At 38.4% G+C, this 20,459-nt stretch overlaps 2 protein-coding genes across 2 annotated transcripts; one reads left to right on the forward strand and one right to left on the reverse strand.

Moving 5' to 3' along the window:
• The first annotated feature begins 1,126 nt into the window (after positions 1–1,126).
• wdr93 (WD repeat domain 93) lies at positions 1,127–7,953 on the forward strand. Its single transcript, XM_084724741.1, has 16 exons — positions 1,127–1,237; positions 1,458–1,659; positions 1,926–1,990; positions 2,263–2,341; positions 2,429–2,514; positions 3,101–3,185; positions 3,769–3,916; positions 4,487–4,557; positions 4,824–4,910; positions 5,048–5,179; positions 5,471–5,678; positions 5,787–5,847; positions 5,983–6,139; positions 6,329–6,503; positions 6,674–6,782; positions 7,483–7,953. Exons 1-16 carry the CDS (start codon positions 1,127–1,129, stop codon positions 7,510–7,512), a joined length of 1,806 nt encoding a protein of 601 aa, XP_084580867.1. The 3' UTR covers positions 7,513–7,953.
• A 5,586-nt stretch (positions 7,954–13,539) lies between these two features.
• On the reverse strand, positions 13,540–17,807 carry LOC146333146 (putative gonadotropin-releasing hormone II receptor). The gene is made up of 3 exons (XM_084720023.1): positions 16,942–17,807; positions 15,053–15,257; positions 13,540–14,066 (listed from the first exon to the last, which is right to left on the reverse strand). The coding sequence occupies exons 1-3, from the start codon at positions 17,491–17,493 to the stop codon at positions 13,540–13,542; spliced, it is 1,284 nt and encodes a 427-aa protein (XP_084576149.1). The 5' UTR covers positions 17,494–17,807.
• Between the last annotated feature and the right edge of the window lie 2,652 nt (positions 17,808–20,459).

A 20,459-nucleotide genomic window follows, 5' to 3' on the forward strand; every position in this document is an offset into this window, starting at 1 on the left:
AAAACATCTTAAGTGATTTTGCCTTGATGTTTTATTGTGTTAATGAGCTTTGTCCTTTGAGTTTCCTATGCAGGTAATCTGCATTGTCACTGATTATCAACATTCATGTTTTCTTTAAATAAATTATTAGTTAAAATCATAAGCCCTTTCTTTAACAAAAAGGGCTATACGTGATACATCAGTAAGTCTTAGATAATTAAACTTCTCCTTTTCTACTTGAAAGATAGTTCATCAAAAAATAATGGGCCTCAGAGCTTTCCATGGGTTTCGTTAAAACCACTTTGAGTGTATGTGTGTGAACAAAAACACAGCTGGTACAATTTCTCACTATTGATTTGACTGGATATTGAGGGCTGTGAGATGAGAAACAAAACCTCAAATTGTGCGTATTGATCTTTCTCGACGATCCCAAAGCCGTTATCCGTGACAGCATCCTACCCGTAGCGAATAAGACTTTAAACGGTCATGAGAAAATTAACATCATGCTTCTGTCAAAAATAACCATAAAATGAGGAATCAGTTTTATTGAATATGGCGCGTGGGGTTAGCCGGGGTCTAGCCGTTAGCTCCGCATAGCAACAGCGTGTCCATGGAGGCACTGTTGTTATGACGACCGTGAAACACTGAGCACCCTCCAATGCTGCTGGTGTGAGAATCACGAAGTGACGAAACTAAGGTAATGTGGACAATATGGGGGCAAAATAATAGGTTGTGATATTTTTTTCTTTAATTAACAGCTAACCAAATGTCTGTATGAGTTCACCTGTCTGTTTTCCTTTCCATGGATGTTGTAGCTAACGTTAGCAACCTTGGGTGGACATTTTTGCTGTGTTGTTAGCCTTAGCTATACGCAAGTACAGTTATGAATGCTGGACATTTAGTTATGATTGGGTATTTTTATTATGTAGAACTGACCCTTTACCTAAATGTACTACAAGGAGTTTTTAGCTGGTTATGAAATATTCTCAACCATCAGAGAGAAGACTGGCTATTTCTGTATAGTCTTTCTTAATACTTGCCATGGGGTCGGATTCTAAACTTTCTGGCCCAGCTAGCTAGCAGAAAATTCAGCAGGTTACAGAAAACAAAATACTTTGTTTAAAATGAACATTGTTTTGGTCACAGGATGTCCATGTACACCACAAAAGGTACCCCTGACTCAGAAATGGAAGATGCTTCCAAAACAGAGACATCCAGAGAGAAAACACCTACTTTGGAACTGTCTGGTGTGACACAGGTACAGATAAGGGGTTTAAACTTACTAGGTTGTTTCTGGAAAATAAGTTCATGACAGAGATGTTAAAAATCTAGTACTTGACAAACCACCTGGCAAAACTTCCTAAACTAATGTCAAATAAAGTCAAGATTATTTGTGCAGCCCAATATCAAATATGTCCAAAAGGCTGTACAATGGAAATGTCAATATCAATGTTTCACTGTTGATACCTATTCGTCAGCTTCCAGAGAGCACCAACTGCCTGGCATGCTCAGAAGATGGCAGGTACCTCAGTCTGGGTCATTCCCAGGGCTTGTCTGTGTGGTGTCCATCGTCTCTGAACTGTATTGCAGAGTGGCTGGAGGACAGAGTAGAAATTACATCTATTCAAATGACAAGGATGACTGAGACGGCATATCTGCTCGGCACTGTTGATGATATGGGTGGGTAATATGCCTCTGATCAGGTACTGCGTCCCCTAAGTTTCTGTTTATCAACTCTCATAGACAGTCAAATACAGATTGACATTTATTTGGACATTGGCCCTGAAGTCATGAACTATTCTTGCACTGAACTGAGACAATAAAACTCAAGAATTAGAGGAAAGAAAGTTTAAAAAAAAGAAGGTTTTCCAGAAATTGTAGAAAAAGATACTTTTATACAAATGTAGCATCATTCTGACATCAGCTGCTGTCATCTTCCACTGCAGGTGTTGCCAGAGTCTTTGCATACAACTGTGAAGGTATTCACCTCCTCACTATTATTAACGTCATGGTATGTATCATCAGTGTCATTTCTTGAGATGTACCACCAATTTCTTCATAATTTTAAAAGAAAACATAAGAGAGAAATCTAAGTTTTTACTTTCACCACCAGAAAAAGTTTTATGTGTCATTGATAAGATACTTATAGAGAGTTGAGGATGAATCAAGCTGTTTTTGTCTTTTTTGTTGTGAAATTTTCTATTTTTATTTACAGAATATAGTCTCCATTTTATAATTTATGTACTTATATTTATGTGATTCAAAATATCCTTTCAACATCAGGAAAATGTCAACAAAAGGAGCATCTGCCTGACATTCAAACTATCTGAAGGGGGAGATTATGGAGCTGCATCGATCAGCTGTAAGGGCAGGCATTTCTTTCTTTTGAACTGTGTTTATTATGAGATTTTAATTAACTGAATCATGTGAATTTCACACCTCCTATCAGGCAACGGTGATCTTTGGCTCGAGGTCTATCACTTCCCTTTAGAAGCATGGCAGAAAGAGTTAGAGGTGGCACTCTCACAAAACCAGGTATTGTATGGTTTGAATGTGGATTTTTATTAAGCATCACAACAGGCATCTTACTAATAGTGAAAGGTGATTGTCAGCTACCATTTGAATCTTAGCTTAGGTTTAAATTGTACACAAACAGAAAAGGGTGTGAGCCATTGAATCTTGAAAAGTGAGAACATGCTAAAGATGAAAGGACTCAGAAAATGTAGTATACTAGATACAGTTGGTGCACAAATACGTGCACATAATGGCAGAAAGAGCACAAAAAGGCTGGGATGTGATTCTACCTGAGAAGGAGCACAGACCTTGAAACATGTTTCAATCCAGCTGTTATTCCTTCGATCGACATGTCAAGTGCCTTTCTTTGTGCACATGCTGTAATACATATACACACACACTGTACATTTTCTCAGTGCTTTCATCTTTATACTCCTGATCTGGCTGGTCAGCATTTTTCCACAGTTTTTTCATAGTTTTTACATATGCCATTTTAACTGCTGCTAGACACTACTATACATCATTGAATTACAAGTTCAGTATATTAGTTATTTTGAGAATATTTTGAAAATCCTTCAGGCAGCTGGAATTTCCTTTTTATCCACAGGACCTGAATTCACCTGGAGAGGTGGATGTAAAATGGTCTCCAGTTGCAGTGGTGATTAAAATCAAGCCACCCAAAATTCCAGCAGGTATAATTTTATTGTGAGAAAAAGTTTAATACAACTACACTGCAGTATAATTGAACCAAACAGAAATCTGTTCTGTGTTTATGTGTGTTTGTTTATGTGTGTGTTTGTGTGTAAGTAGGGGTGATGGTATAGATGCAGAGGTGTGTGTGCCTGTATATATCTGTCAGTTACATACAGGCAGACATTTAAATGACTGATTATTAGGGCCGCACAATTAATCGCAATATTATTGAAATTGCAAGATTGGCCAAGTGCACTATCCAAATCACAGAACCATAAGCAAATCACAGTTTTTTTTTGAAGAAGAAAGAATGTGTGGGAAAACAGCATTATAATGAGGAACTGTAGAGCTGCAGAGATGCCCTGGCCTGACAGTCTTATTCAATAGATAGACATGTTTGTTTGGTACAGACCTCAAAAAATATCACATCACCTTGATGTTGATATATTTTTTTGCCGTGTGGTGCAGCCCTAATGTGTATATGTGTCCCACCAGTTCTGTCAATTGTTTACTTTTGCAAATTAAATTGAAAGAATGCTGAGCATACAGTCAGTATCCCACCATGTTTCTGCTGTTTTGCAGGAATGGCATTGGATGGTCCACATGAGGTCTTGCAGATGACAGAATTTTTGACACACTGTTTGGCTGTGGATGTAGACGCCAGCAGCAGTCATCAACGGGAGGAACAAGCTTTCAATACAGATGCAGTAAAAACAGTTGAACGCCCAAGGTGCAATAAAGTTGACACAAACACATTCAGCATTTCAAAGTTGACCTGCTAAGATAACGCTGTTGTAGATTTAATACATACATGGCCGTGTATTGCGTGAAATAGTTAAAGGAAAAATCTGTAATATATTTACTGTAATAAGTCATATAATAACCATGATATGTCATCAGAGATTAACAAAACATGCCAAGTTAAAATACTTGCTTCTCTGACAACAGTGCTACATCCATGGTGTATTCCATTGGAATTTCTATCCCAGCCCATAACTTGTGTTATTGTTTTTCTGTTTCACATCAATCAGAATTCAAATTAATGCAGAATGTTGGCCCAATGAGTTAATGTCTGTTAATGAGTCAAAATAAATCAATAATCTTTAAGAAGGAGTAGATGTTTATAACAGCAAAACATCTAGGAAAACATTTAGCAGCTTTTTAATGGAATCTGGCTGGCAGTCACTGAACTCACACTAAGCGTGTATTTACGCAGCGGTGGGGTTTTGTTGTCAGTCAACATTGACTTAACATTGATTGCTTGCTTCATGTCTCATACATTACATTGAATCTTTTTCAGGTGCTGCACCAATCACTTTCTTTTGCCTTGTGGTCGGTTTCCTGGTGACGGCAAAGAAAAGTCTCAGCCAGGTTTGTAATGGAGTATTTGAATTTTAGTGATGAATGATACGGGTATTTTCAGTGGTAACGAAAGATTGTTGGCCAGTACTGTCTCAGAGCCTTTTCCACTATAAATTTTGACAAGAATAGATCATAAACAGGGTCCTTCTGTTTTAATAAATAACTTATTCTGATAGATTTTATCCCTCAAATTCATTCAATACCCTATAGAGGCATGTAGTGACAGGCCATGCTGATTTTAATGTCATCTTTAATCTCTGACCTTTTCTCAGCAGGATTGCCTGTTGCTGTCTGTGTGTGGTGGAGTGGTAGCCATAATCTTCTTCATTATTTGCTTAAAAAAGCACCAAAGAACAAATCAAGTAGGATATTTATTTGCTCATAGATTAATCTGATGGATTTTCATGGCCACATCATGTGCTGCCTGCTTTTTTTTCTTTGTTCTGGAGAAGGCAAGAGGCGTACATTTTTGGTTTTAACTCCTCTCTTTTTGAAGCAGATGTGGAACCGATGCCAGATGTTTTGTGGCCAAATGCAAAGGAAATCCTCTGCTCTGCTGTTAGCAGATGCACCCGTTACATAGCGCTTGGGCTCAGTGATGGTTTGGTGTGTGTCTGGGACAGGCAATCTGGTGAGCAAACCTCATGGTAAGGTATCTCTGACATCCTAGTCAAATCAAATGTTGTAGAGAAAGCCACATTCAGATCAGTCAAATTTATCCCCTCATACAAAACTGGTTTTCCTGGGAAAACAGAGTGAATTAACTTATTTTAATTGTGAATTAGAAAAGTTGGAGGGCCACCTGGCAACCTTTCAGGGGGTCAGACTTTACCTTCGGGCTGCAAGTTGAGTATTACAGACTTAAGATTTTCCTGATAGGAAGGGCGCCTGTTTGATTCTCATGTCCTTGTCTTTCCCTCAGGGTCTCCATTGTCTGTTGTCTTAGTGTCAGCAACAGACAGTGTTTTCTCCAGGATACAGTTTGTAGACTACTGTCCTGTGTCTGCTGATGATTCCCAGACTTTTACTGCAGCAAAAGTCCACCTTTTGGTGTTGTGTAAAAGTGGAGCAATCCTTTCAGTCACCACAGGACGAGGGACACGATCCTGCACAACACAAATCACTGAAAGGTTACCTGAGTTTTTGATATTTTCATATTTAATATACAACTAACTTTTCATGACTAATGAAATGCAAGCATATTGCATCAGAGAAAACATTTTCACAAACTATCACAGGCCAAAACACAGTGGAGACCTCCCAACTGTCACTGCATCCGTGCCGTTTCTGCAGAGCTTGGTAGGAACACTGAAGTTGTTGATAAAAAGTTTAAAGCTTTTAATATGAAACTAAATTTTTTAGAAGTGACAGTTTTACAATTTTCTGCTATTTGGGTCCTGCTGTTTGATTTTTTATTTTTTTTGTCTCAACTAGTTGCTTGTGGTGCAAAGAAATGGAAAAATGTTCCTCCAAGATGTCATTAACAAAACCACTGCGTGCTTCTTGATTCCTCCCACAACTCATATGATTGCTGCTCCCTGCAATCCAGTCTACACTCTAAACACCAGACAGCAAACCCTGCTCATAAAAGGTAAACCTTTTGTTTTGCATTGCACCATAGCAAAGTTTCAGAAGAAATATATTGATGATGGAATAGCTGATTACGTTATTATGATTTCTGTATGTTCACATTAACATTGGTGTGTAAGCATAATAGCTGCTGGTATAAGGTTACATGAACTTTGAACGGCTGTAATTAAAGGCTTTTATGTCTCAGCAGGAGACCAGGACCCCACCGGGAGTGAAGGAGGCCAGAGTCAGCTTTTCATCTTCAATTTTGGAGAGTCTGATATCTTTAAGCAGTACATTGTTTCACTTCCAGACTCTCTACAACAAGAAGAAACACTGAGCTGGTTCACTCTGGAGGAAACCTGTAATCTCTACCTTCAGCAAAGGTTGCATTTTTCATATCTTCATGCCACTGTAATCTGAATATGTGGTGTTATTTTACTTTTGAAATTTACTCCCAAGCTGAGTCAGACAATATGTGGGCTCCATAGCACAGATTATTCATATTTTTACATTAAAGTATCTTGTCATGTGTTTCTTATGTTTGCATGTGAAGAGCGCTGTCTGTGGATGAAAGGAACAAAGCTATAACGCAGACCTGGAAGCAGCTGCAGGAAATTGCTGAGATGGTACGGCAGGGACACAGCAAAGCTACAGCCACAGAGGTACTACTGTATACAGTGTTTGTTTTCATGTTCATCTCATGGTGTTTTAAAGCTTCTTCTGCAGTAAATCTAGTGCAGTGTAGCGTTGAAAGGGTTTCTTTTCTTTTTTAACAAACACATAAGTTAAAGGTTCAGTGATTTATACGGCAGAAGCGGAATATAATAACATCAATAATAACGATAACAATACTAAATAAAAAAAAACAACTTTATGCAGCACTTTTACAAACTGAGTTTACAAACTGTTTTGACAGACAAACCAAAAGAGCAGGGTATCAAAACAGAAAGCCAAACCAAACAGACAAACAAACAAACAGAAGCAAGACAAAATTAAGCTATAATTGAAGTTTAATTAAAACACAAGCAAAAGTCACTAAAATATAGTAAAAAAAAAATAAGTGATGACAACAAGAAAAACAAGAAAAAACATCAATAAAATAAAGAGATAAAGGGAAAAGAATGCAGAGATGCCATCACAGGATGTCATCTAGTTAGTATGAATAAATAAAAAGAACAAAAAGGATAAAAAAAATATAATGTATAGGTAATGTAAATAAAGTACAAATAAAATAATAGAAAATTAGATTAAAATGAAAATTAAGTTTGAAAAGACAACGTCACATAAAAGCAACTCAGTAAAAATTTGTTTTAAGAAGTGATTTACAAGATGTCACTGATTCTTCAAGCTTTATTTCCTCAGGCAAGTCGTTCAAAAGTCGAGGGGCCCTGATGGCAAAAGCATGGTCACCTTTGGAACTGCCAGGACGGATGCACTCTGTGAACTGGCTCCTATGGGCTCAACATATCTACAGAGGGAGCAGGTCCTCCTCCACGGAGGTCGCCGTGTTGTACTACCATGTTTCAGCAGTAGCTCAGAATGGGCAAACCAAACCTTTTATGTGTTGCGTGAATTTTGCAGTCACCATAGATTCTCCTACACGCTTGGAATGGAAGGGAGAGACAAGGTGTGTGTTATCTGTCACCGCTACATGCCACTAAATCTGCTACATGACATGCTGGTCCTTTAAGTGAAAAAGATTTAAATAAAAATGTTTGAATCATCTTAAGACATTGACTTGAAAATATATTTGAAGATAGAATTTTCTGTTTTTGAAATATTTTTGATGAATTCAAATTTTTGACATTTTTCCAATAAACTATAGATGATAAACTGCAAGCATTCAGTCCAGTACCTGTTTATTTTATAGTTTTCCGATCCATATTGATTTATGTTATTCTGCCTGATGTATGGGCACATAGGGCCTATGAATGCTATTTATATCCTTAACAAATTAAAAAAAAAAATTTAAATGATCACATATAATATTTTCTCCAGGGCTATAAATAATGCAGGCAGTCCACACTGCAGCAAATAAGAGAATTTAGTGAAATTACTAAAAAGTATTGCTAAGTTGAAGCAAATGGTAAGAGTTCTGTTTATGAAGGTTGGAGTAAGCAGTAGATACCATGGTAATTAGATCTAAGGTTGTAGGATTGTATCCATTGTTTATGGTAAATCATAATATGATTAAGTTGTTCAAGTATTTCTTTTTAATTATTGACAGTTGATCATCTTACAGCAACACTTTGATTCAGTGGCTCTGACTGAAAGTGGATTGTTGCTATGTGTAGCACTATTTCCCAAGCCGAATTTCTGCACTGGGACAATAAAAAGTTTTTTCTTATCTTGTAACGCTGCAAACAGACTGTCAGCAAGCCTTGTTTTAAATCGATCTCACAGGTCCAAATGTGATCATACATACCAACATAAAATAGATACTTGTTTTGTCTCTCTCTCTTGTAGAAAAGGGAATGAGTTTCTTGTGTTGCATTAGGCAACATTTTTATATCTGTGATGCTGGCAGGACGTCTCTAATATGCATTTTTTAAAGATGAGTGTATTCAGGATGGATATGACTGGGCCGTACTCAGTCGCGACACGTTGGCATTATGTTGCCTTTAGGGTTGTTGAATGTTTCATATGTCATGTTTTTAATGTCAGAAGACACAAAAAACTAGGACAGGATGCTGAGATTATACTTAAATTGCTTAATTTAATTAAAATTTTATCTGTCATGCAACAGTCTTAAAAGCATTCATAACATTAAAACCATTCAGGGCTTTGACTGTCTTTGCTGTGAAAATTTAGGTTTAGTTTTGGTTTAGGCAGTAACAAAAGAAGAGGTATGTTCTCGTGCACCTAAACAGTCTCATGTCACTGATACAATTTACTTAGAAGTTAATGGAAAAAACAAACATTTAATTCAATTCTTTAATCCACTGACCTCACTGAGGAGTCTAAGCGAAATGTGAACTGAACATAATTACTCTATTTTGCATTAAAGGTACTACGAGGGTATTAACTGGGTATTAACTCAATTTATTACTGATGCCTTTGTGTGGCCTAAATAAGCAAACGAGACTATCAGACGATTGGCTGTTTCCATATAGATGTTCTTAATGCCTGCCACTAGGTCAGTCGTACATGAGCCAGTTAAAAAGAAGCAGGAGGAGATCATATGATCTTATGAATCAACCTGAAAGTTCCCTGTAGTAGCTGTACAGGGATAGGTTGGTTTGAGTTAGAGTTGTATGAGGTACTTTTCAATTGTCAGCATACTACAGAAGCTAAGCAATGAACTGCTCTGCACAGGATCAGCAACAAAATGTATTTTAGCCACAAAAAAGGTCCACATAAAAATCTATATCATTTTAACAGTATGCTATATTTAGAATAATTTTACCACTTAACTTTTCTGTCAGTCTTTTCTGACGGGAAACCAACAAAACTCCATGGCTAAAAGTTATTTTACCTAGTGGCACATGGGAGATGTTGGTCTACAGCTGCCTCAGTTGGTTTGTTTGTGTTATTGTGTGACTCTGAACTCTCCTTTAAAAATACCAACATCACACTACAACACTAACTCAGAGATTGAGGCAGTGGTAGACAAGCCACTCCTGTGTTCTGTGAGGTGAAATTACTCTATTGTTCAAGCAGTATTTGGCTCAATGCCAGTTTCCCACTGGAAAAGACTATCTCATTGCAAAGTAAAGCAGTGAAGATATTTTAAACACTTGAACTGACACTATGCTGTGCACTATTTTTTGTGGACCTTCTTTTAAGTGGCTAAAATACCTTTTGCTACTGATCCTGTCCACAGCAGTTCACTGCTTAGCTTCTCTGCTGGTGCTCCACTCTGCTTCTCCAAACTGCAAACGTGCTGACTGCCATCTACTATAGCTAATACACTGACTGTAAATAACTCCTACAACCCCACCTCAGACATTTCAAACTATCCTTTTAAAACAAAAAATGCGTGTGTCAGGTTCATATATACAAAAGAAAAATGGAGATGGGTGGGCAGCATTAGCAGCTGGATTCTCTGGTCTTATGTCTGGCAAACTGACACATTCAAATTCAAGGAAGCATAATCGGCAACTAAATGTCTATATTTATGGATTACCAAGGTAGCAGCAAATTAGATGAAAATAGGTGAGATGGGCTCAGTTGGAAGATCTCAATTTATCAGAGACCATATTGATCTATAACCAATCAGCAATCTGCGGCTGTAGAATTATTCTTGATTGGCTCCCTGTTTGAGTTCAGATTGATGGCAGAATGATAATGGCAACCCTTGTGCCGGGGTGTGCTTGTGGTGTTATTTTTACTGAGCTAGTTTTGTTCTGCTATTCTCAGCACAGACACTTTTATTTACATCGTTGAGTCATTTGTTTTCCACCTTCACCAGTCATATCAGATCATAATGTGGTGGCTGTGGGACTGATACTGATTTGAATTTCTACAAAGCTTTGCTGAGGTTTAATGCCGAGGGGCCACACGTCTTTGACACAAGCGCTCTATTCAAACAGCATGACGTGTGCTACTGTCAACATGAGATATTCATCAGAGAAAAGAATCAGTCAAAACACTGGCTTTCATATTAAACTAAGTTCCTAAAAGAAGGCAGAGACTTATTCTAATCATAGTCATTGTTTGCTGTTGAGTGTGTTATTATACTTATTTGACATTTCTTTTATATTTATGTTCTATAGTAAGTTGCTTGTAACATTTTGCTTTATCAACATTTTATTTTATTGTAAAATGTAAAAGAAACTGCCATCATAGCTCCCAGCCTCAAAATTACGTAGGATCCAATTCTATAATATTGGCCTTTTTATACATTTATTTCCCCGTCATATAAACACACACTCATTGGCAAAGCTAAGGTACAGACAGCATGTGCAACAGTGGCAGTGATTCGCTTGCCTGAATTTTTTTTGCTTCTGAGGCTAAATGACAACCTATTGAACAGCTGAAAGCTACAAAAATCATTACGTGGAACTTATTTGTTACATTACAATGAATAAGCTGAAATTATCTAAATAAGTTGATAAAAAGAGTAATTGGAAATTCCGTAAAATTCAGCTGTATTTCTCTCTGTGGTACATATGAAGCTAGAGCTATGAGCTTCATATTTACAGAACCTAACCCTCTATAAAACTACACTTAATTATTTTTTGTACTGATTAAACAAGGCATGACATGTCAGTTAATGGGCTTGCAAGCTGGTAGGCTGACTTTGTGACATTTTGAGAGTCAGGCTAGTAGTCTCTCCTTGTTTCCAGTCTTTATGCTGAGCGAGGCCAACCAACTGCTTGCTGGTGGTATTTTCATACTTAACGGGCAGACATGAGAGTGGTATCGATCCTCTCGTTTCATTCTCTGCAAGAAACCAAATGAGACTATTTCCATAAATGTCAAACCATTCTTTAAATAGATTTGTTTGCTGACAGAAAATAAGTTGGTAATAATAATGATAATATTTAATCACTGAATCATTTTAACAAAAATGAGGAAATTCACTGCAGCCTTTCAAATCTGAATATTTTCCTTTCCTTCTTTGTGTCCTGAGAATAAACTAATAACTTGAGATATATAGATATATGGATATAGAACATAGATTTATGAATAGTGAAAATTATAATTCATGACAGCCCCTAGGAATTGAAATCTTTTGTCAAAGGATTTAAAAATCAGGACCATTTTCCTACTCCTGCTTGCACACTGTAATTATCTATAGGGGAAATGCACCCCTGTAGGAAACAGCAGTTGTTACCAGGGCATGAACTCCATGGAAACCATGAAGTCCATCGTTTTTTCACCTGTCAAAAAATTATATGCGCTTCCCTCACTGTCCCAGCTAATTGTGCCATTTTTTTCCTCTGCCTCTTTCCTGTCAATATGTTTTTTTTAGACATCGCAACAGTGTCTTTTGTTGAGATTCTGAATAATGCACAAATAACCAGAAGTGGGTTCAATATGTAGCCTGTTATGACCACTGGAAAACTGGGCTATTTATGACTACAGTTTGATAAATTAGCATATGAATAAGACAAGAAACTCAGCGTATAATGTTATGAATTGCTCGTATATCGCTACGTTGACTTAGCTGACCCAGAATGGATACAAGTCTGACAAGAATTTTATAGCCTAATTTCTGTAACACTAATGTTAATAAATGTAACGTTAGTCCCCTTGACTCTCCATCTTCAAACAAGTCCAGTGTCCCTGATTAGTCCAGGGATACATGAACTTCTGACACAGATTGGTAATTTGCAAATAATTATTTTGTGTATGTATTTACTAATTTATCGCGGCCAATTTGAAATAAAATCCATCTTATGACTCCCTTTCAAATAAAATCATCCTTAGCCCTTAAGTTAAATTATTATCATTATCATATTACCATTATCTTTGTGGACTTAAAATTGTCATTTTACTTGATGGCCTTGACGACCTGAAATTTTTCTTTGTGCCCTCACAAAAACTGACAACACCAAAGGCCAAGTATCCTTTCCCCTAAAATGATGAAGTTCCAGGCCTGGGTTGTTACAGCTGTATTTCACAGACTACCCAGAATAAAATATTTTTCTATAGCTACATTATCTGTGTCTGTTTTGTCACATAAAAAAGCACAAGTTGCTATAATTTTTAGCGATAACTAAAATTACATGTCACACCAATCTCCCCCCATCTACAGTTGAAGTTCCTCTAATCATCAACAAACAGATGAACTTATACAGGCGATCCACCTGAAACTACCTGTCTCGATCATTCTGTGTTCTGAACAAAAGAAGAAATATGCATCTTTTTTTTCTATAGAGAGGAAGATCATTTTAAACTTCACTGCCACATATCACATGTGTCACCCTACAAGGGTAGAAATGGTCCTTCCATTTCGACTCTATGACTCACCACTGATTATAGGCAGCCGTCCCCTCAGGGATCCCACTGCTATCACTATAGACATAGAAGTGTGTTTGCATAAGCAATCTACACAAAAATTGCACTGCAGTTCGGTGCAACAGGAATTTACATGCTTAGAATTACATCTACATGTGTGAATTTTTTTTCCTCCCACAGGGCTTACAATGGATTCAAGATAGACACTCCAAATTACAGTGAATACGTTTCATTCAAGATGAACATGAGTCACAATTTACAAAGCCTTTATAACAGGAGCTTGTTATGTTAGCATAGACCAGCCAGTGTATTTTCTTTATGAAGTTTCCCCCCTTCAGGGAAATACGTTCTGTATTTTCCAATAGCCTTTGTCTTTTATATGGAATCACGTTATGATTTGTGAAGTAAGACAAAAAGGAAACGCAGTATTCTCACATCAGACAGTCAGACACCGACTTAAACTGAATAAATAAAACAGTTATAAAGGTAAGAATTGTCCACCCTCTGTTCTCCTCATATGATGCTCTCGGGGCTGGACTGGTCTGGATTTCTCTCAGCATCATTGTCTGCTGTTAAAAAGCTGTTTCTTGGTGATGTTGACTCTGCTTTGCTGTGGTTTTCACTGCTCAACATGAATCTCTCCCGGCTGGCGTGGCTTGCCTCTCTTCTCAGTGGCAAAGAGTTGGCAGTACATGAGAAAGATCCGGTCATAACCGTGTTATTATCCAGGTCGGATGCCGCGGCAGCATTGCAGTAATACCTCCGGAGCCCCTTTCGGAAGTGAATGGTGAACAGGCCATAGATGACCGGGTCCAGGCAGGCGTTGACGAGCCCAAAGATGAACAGGATGTGGGTCAGTGAGTGGGAGACCTTCCCCTCCAGGTCATCGGGGAAGAACCAGTACCACAGACCCAGCAGGTAGTATGGAGTCCAGCAGATAATGAAAGATGAGACAATCACAATGCTCATTTTTAGAGTTCTCATCCGGGCTCTTGGAATGTTATTCTTTGAACGCCGCAAGTACACTTCATTAGTGGGCACTGGGAGCAAAACAGAGGATAGAAGATGACAGATGACTTAGTGAAAATGATCATCATTCTTCCTACCTCAAGATTTGGAGAGTTGCTTTATAACGCATTTAAAACCTCGATTCAGCCAAATTACAAAAGCACTTAATGTCTCTCACTCATAAGGCGGAGAGTTTAAATTTTACTTGGTCAGGTTTTAAAGGTAGAATATGAAGTATTTGTCAGATACTGATGGCCAACTTCAGACCTCCCTGCCTCAATGAACAAGGTAGAGAGAGAGACAGCGCTGGTCGAGAGAGGTAGCGAGTGAATGGAGTGAGGGAGCAGTCTTACCAAAAACAAAGCAGTATATCAGAGAAATAAAACACTTTTTGCTTGTTTCTCAAACCTCAGCACCTAGCTGGATTTTGTGTAAACACAGTTGAAACAATCATCTGTGTGTGTGTGTGTGTGTGTGTGTGTGTGTCCTGTCTCCCAGGAACATCCCAAAAAAAGAATAATGATTAACAGGAATTATTTGTAGGAGTCTAAACATTTTTGGAAAATCCTGCATAGCTTTAAGGTTTCTGTCACTGGGACTTCCTCTTGCAGCATCGAAAAATACATTTAAACAAGACTAATGGTCTACAGCCACACTAGCGCTGCTTTGAGCTAAATGCTAACGTCAGCAGTCTAAGCACAAAGTACAGCTGGAATTTTTATATTCAGTCAGAAATCAAGTACACTGTACTATATGTTAAAGAATGAGCAGTGTTATTGAAAGGCATTTGATCTCATGGTGACACTAGAGGAAGAATGAGGGGATCATCATTATCTGTAGTATTCATCCTGTGAAGAACATCAACTTCACAGCAATCGGTCAGATAGTTAGTTATTGAGATTTTTCAGTCTGGAACAAAGTGGTGGACCAAATGCCCTAATAAAAGGGTTGAACATACTGTGCAGCAGTAGTTATGTTATATAAATGCTAATCTGTGAGAGCTTCTTATTGAACTTACAGTTGTCCTTTTTCAGTCGTTTGGAGATCTCACAGAAGATCCTGGTGTAGCAGGTGATCATGATGACCAGCGGCAGCAGGAACAGGCAGGAGAAAGTGAACATGTTGTAGGCCGTTTCATGCCAGTGAGTGACGAAACTCCCACGTGTCGTACACTGAGTGAAGTCCTCAGGATAGATGATGGTCACATTGTGAAAAAGAAAAATCTGAGGATGGAATAGAACAATAATTACACAGGCGTTTTCAGTTAAATGAGATAACTTCTGTGTCTACTCCTCATGTGTTTGGGGTTCAAATCATATCATGAAATGTACAAACACAATGTTATAGCCATTAAGGCTGTAAAAGATACCAGATTAATCGGTTCATGTCAACTATTTTGACATTTGCTCAATTGTTCTGAGTCATTTTTTCATAAAACTGTTGAAAGTCTCAAATTTTTGCTTCTCAGATTTTGTCTTCTGTTTTGTTGACATTTGAGGGCATCACAGTGATCAATATTTTCACCATTTTCTGCCATTTTATGGGCCAAACACCTAATCAATTAATCAAGACAATGATTGTTTGATTAATCTATAATTACAATAATCATTGCAGCCCTATTAGCCTTGCCGATAAATAAATAGATATAAAAAAATATCTGCATAGCTGGTAGACTCACAAGACAGTTTCTAAATGCTTCTCTCAGTAGAGACTGAGGAAATCTCCCAGTTTTTGTTGTTAAAACTGTGTGGAAACAACTTCTAAACCCATCCAAATTCTTTTAAGTGCCCTTCATATTGGGGCGGTGACATGCAGGAACTGTGTGCCTACCACTGAGGACAATGGGGGGAGAACATAGTGTCTGGTGAGGTGTGTCCTTGAAAAAATGTACGAGGTGCAGGCTCCTTAGTGGCTGTTCTTGTCACTGTTCAAGCAACTATTTTGCATTTACAAATCTCCAGACGACCAGTGGGTGGTGAGATCTCCAATCATCTGGTATCGCCAGACTACATGGCTGGATACCACTAAGGATTAGTGAGAAAATAAATATTTTGTGACTTCGGTGAACTAACCCTTAATGCTATCAAACTGCTTACAATATGTCACTTTCCAAAAAGATCATTTTAAGTGGTTTGTACTTCATCACTTCAGCCCTGTAGGGAGAAAACACCCAACTTGCATGAATTATATTTTCCATGGTCAACAGGTAGCACATGAGCATGTTAATAAAAAAGTGATGGTCCTTTCTAAGACTGTGAAATTTGAATCATTTGTTGAGACGTTAGAGTAAAATCTATCCAACTAAAAGTTTGAAACAAACATTTTATGAATATATATTCCAAGTGTTCTTTCACATGTCCCTCCTCCACCCCCGTTTGTTCATGTTGGACCTTGCTGCACAATATCCCACATGCTAGTTGATACATCACTAGATTTCAGCAAACAACTTTGTGCTGTGTAAAAATATAAAGGAGTAATGGTGTCCTGAGCAGTCACACTCCCAGAGCTGAGCGTGAGTATGCAAGTGAGTCTCTCTGTCCACGACGTGTCCGTCTTCAACATGGCAGCCTGGTGAGTAAGTTTCTCATATTACAGCAGAGCAGTGCGCTAAATATGTTTCTGAAAACATTTTAGGTCAGAAACAAGCAATGTACTACATAATCTAAAGCAAGCTTGCAAGCAAGTTGCGTGTGGTCTTCTCCTTTGCTAACAGCATCGTCATTATTTTCCACACTGGTGTTGGGAGAACAACTGGTGGTCACATGCTAGTATAGGAAGTGGAGTATAGAAAGTGGCTGTCTTGACCTTGGACAGGACGTGCTTGATGAAAACCCGTTTGCAGTCTAATGTAATGAAAATCAGTCCTGACCTCTGACCCGTGCCATCAACTGGGACACCTGACCTTACCTGAGGGACTGACAGCAGGGCGCTCATGCCCCACGCCACACTCAGCATGATTCTGTTCCTCTTCCTGGCCTTATTGATGGCCAGGGGGTTGAGGATGGCTGACTGCCTATCCAGACTGATCACTACAGTGACGAAGGCACAGGAGTACATCGCCTGCAGCTTAAGAAACATCAGCAGCCTGCAGACAAAGTCCCCAGCGAGCCACTGGACTGTGATGTTCCATACAGCGTCCACGGGCATCACGATGAAGGTCACCAGCAGATCAGCCACTGTCAGGTTGATTATTAGCACCCTGACGTGGGATTTACGCTTCCCGTCGCTGTGTGCTGCCCACAGCACAGCCAGGTTGCAAAAGGCCGATATGCCACAGAGGATGCAGGTTATGATCACTCTGACTTTGGCTGCTGTGGTGAACGTAGGCAGCTGCAGGGTGCCGCTCCCTGCTGTCCAGTTGGACAATGGCAGCGATGAGTAGTTGCAGCTGGGGTTCAGTTGGTGGTCTGAAGTCAGGTGATACATGGTCGCTACAGAGTCACACAGAGTGGCGTTCATTTTCTGGCACGCGCAGAGGAAGAAGCATTCTGCTCATCGACCATGAAGATCCACCCTGGTAACAAGAGCGAAGCAAAGAGAGTTCATCAACAAGCAACAAGACAGAAACATCGCGGGCTGTGAAATGGGCACAGATCAGCCAAATATATCTGTATAACAAGAGAAATATAATGTCTCATGAATGAATAACACAACAGCTCATCAAGAGGAAGTAACGTGCATATATGGATGCTTCAGTTACATTGCAATTTAATGAGGTGGAAGGATGGAGCCAACAAACTGTGAAGAACATGGAAATTATGAAGTATACAGTACATTTAGATAACATTATAATATAAACTTCTACAGAAAAAAATGTTTTCCTATCACCACTAAATGAGTTCATATTGGTATCATATGTTGTCTGATATGTGCCTATATGAAAACTTTTTTCTACAGAATATATGCAGATTGTCTTTATTTTCTAGCTTTATAGGAAGCATCCTGTTTATATTTGGCCATTTTAATTCAGGTTTAATACATACATTTATGGTTAAATTTATAAATAAAATTTACTTTAAATACTGGTGAAAGTTTACTGTTTCAGTGTCCTGATATTGCCCCCACCCACCCCTGACACACACACACACACACACACACACACACACACGACTATCACCATCATTTTCAAATCATAATTTTTCTTCATTTTTTTTATATCATGATAAATTTTTATCATGTTTTTGGTTTATAACATCCCTAGTTATTATTGCAGTGCCCACACCTGCATGTTTCATCCATTCATAATCCTATGACAAACAAAACAGATATTTCTTGACTAGATTAAGTTTGGCTCAGGTTAGTATTTTCCCCTGATATAACTCATAAAAGAGGAGGTATTATTATAATAATTCATAATAATTAATCCAAAAAGATTCTTTAAAAGAGGACATTCAGATGCCAAGAATATGTAGATAACGGACATTTTCTGGTTCAGCAGCCAGATTCATATCTGTCAAATGCACTGATATCATCCACACACAGGAATTTCTATCCAGCGCAATTATAAATGATTTGAAATGCACGTCGATCAATTAAATAAAAGATGGTGGTGTCTCTGCAAAAAGATAATAAAAATATCTCACTTACGGTGAAACCACCATTGAAATCCAAACCGTTTCATGTCCCTTACACGTGTAATCGCCAACTACAAGCTCAACATGAGAAAAATCAAACTTACGCAGTGGAGAGGGCTGTGCGTTGCCTTTTGCGCACTCCTGGGAGCCCAAAGATTTAAAAAACCACAGCAGGACGGAGGCTTCGTGTTAGGAGTTAGTGCCCATTTGTAGGCTGCTGTAAGTTTGTAAGCCTGCGGGTTCACTGACAACACCTTCTCCAGCTGTCCAGTTTCTACCGTCCACAGTGCGTCCTGCGCGCCTCCAGCAGCTCCACCTTTATCCATATTATACCAATCAGAGCCGTGCAGCGTAAAGCCACAGGGTGAGGTCTGACCTTAGCTCCACAGTCACTGACATATTTATTAGGAATAAACAGAGAAAACTATAATGAAAATATTACTTATAAAATCTCAGTCTGGTATGTGTCTGTGTTGTGTGAGTTCTTCCAGTGAAAGCTACACTGTTATATAAGACATGATTCATGAGATGGGGCACAGACAGCTGAGACTCAGAGCTGCTTGAAAAACAATATTTATTTGACCATGAGAAACAACTGTAAATAACAAGATGCTCCAAGTCTGTCAGCTGAAGATGTTTAAGTCACCATCATCACAAATGGAGCTGGAGTTAAAACACTGACGATGGTCATGAAACAACACACAAGTGACAGATTTTTCATAAAATCTTCTGAATTTGGGTATAGAAGTTGGTTGAAGATTCTCATCTTAAGGCATACTGAGCAGTGTATTTAAAGGGATGGTTCAACAGTTTGGGAAACTATCTTAGTAGATAGTAGGTGGATGATAATATCTTGTCTGTGCAGTAAAAATATGTATCTGGAGCCAGTTAGCTTAGCATAAAGACTGAAAACAGGGGGAAATAGCTAGTCTGGCCCTGTCCAAAGGTAACAAAACCTAAATCCCACAGATTAACACACACTATGTTATAATTTAATTTGTGCAAAAAACAGTGGATTTTATTACCTTCAGACAGAGTCAGGTTAGCTATCCCTTTATTTCCCGTCTTTATACAAAGTTAAGCTAGCCAGCTGCATAAGAGTGATGTCATTCCTCTTATCTAACTTTAGAAAAGATGGTGTATTTCCCAAAATGTCAAACTATTCCTAACCTAAAACTTGCTACTGGAAAAAGAGAGGAATCTTCAGATCTGGTCCAACACTGTAGTGAACATATTTTTGGCCAACTGACAAATACATTGCTGACTGTCAGTAAAAAATTTTAAGCGAGACATCTCATGTCCCATTACTGTCATTAACTTATTTTCACCTCGTGTAAAATAAATTTTTAAGTGTAAAGAAGGAATTAACTGTAAGCACAAAGAATATGTTTTAAATAGTTTAGACCCACATATCATATCAACTTGAACTGGTGACTTATCCAGGGTGTGCCCCACCTCTCACCCAGTGTCAGCCAGGATAAGCTCCGCCCCCCCACAACCCTGAGCAGTTACAGACAATGGATGGATGGATGGATGGACCTGACATATCTTCACAAATATATTTCAGTTGTAGAGGTTTGCCCTCTGTGAAACATCTACTTTGTCTAAAAAGATGGTTACAGAGATTTAATGAATATGTCAGAGTAATGTAACTACTGAGCTCTGTTTCCATGGTAATATCTCGTTGAAAGTCGAGCAGAGGTCAAGGCAAGGAGGAGAGGTGACAGGGATTAATTAAAGCTCTCTCTCAACTTCACACAGCACATTCCTCCTCTTTTTTCAGTCCAGTTTTTTTTAAAGCAAAAACACAAAAGGGAAAGAGTGAGGGGCCACCATCAGACTATAATTACA

The sequence above is a fragment of the Lutjanus erythropterus genome, chromosome 1 (genome assembly GCF_056507025.1).
Source record: "Lutjanus erythropterus isolate fLutEry1 chromosome 1, fLutEry1.hap2, whole genome shotgun sequence".
NCBI lineage: Eukaryota > Metazoa > Chordata > Actinopteri > Lutjaniformes > Lutjanidae > Lutjanus > Lutjanus erythropterus.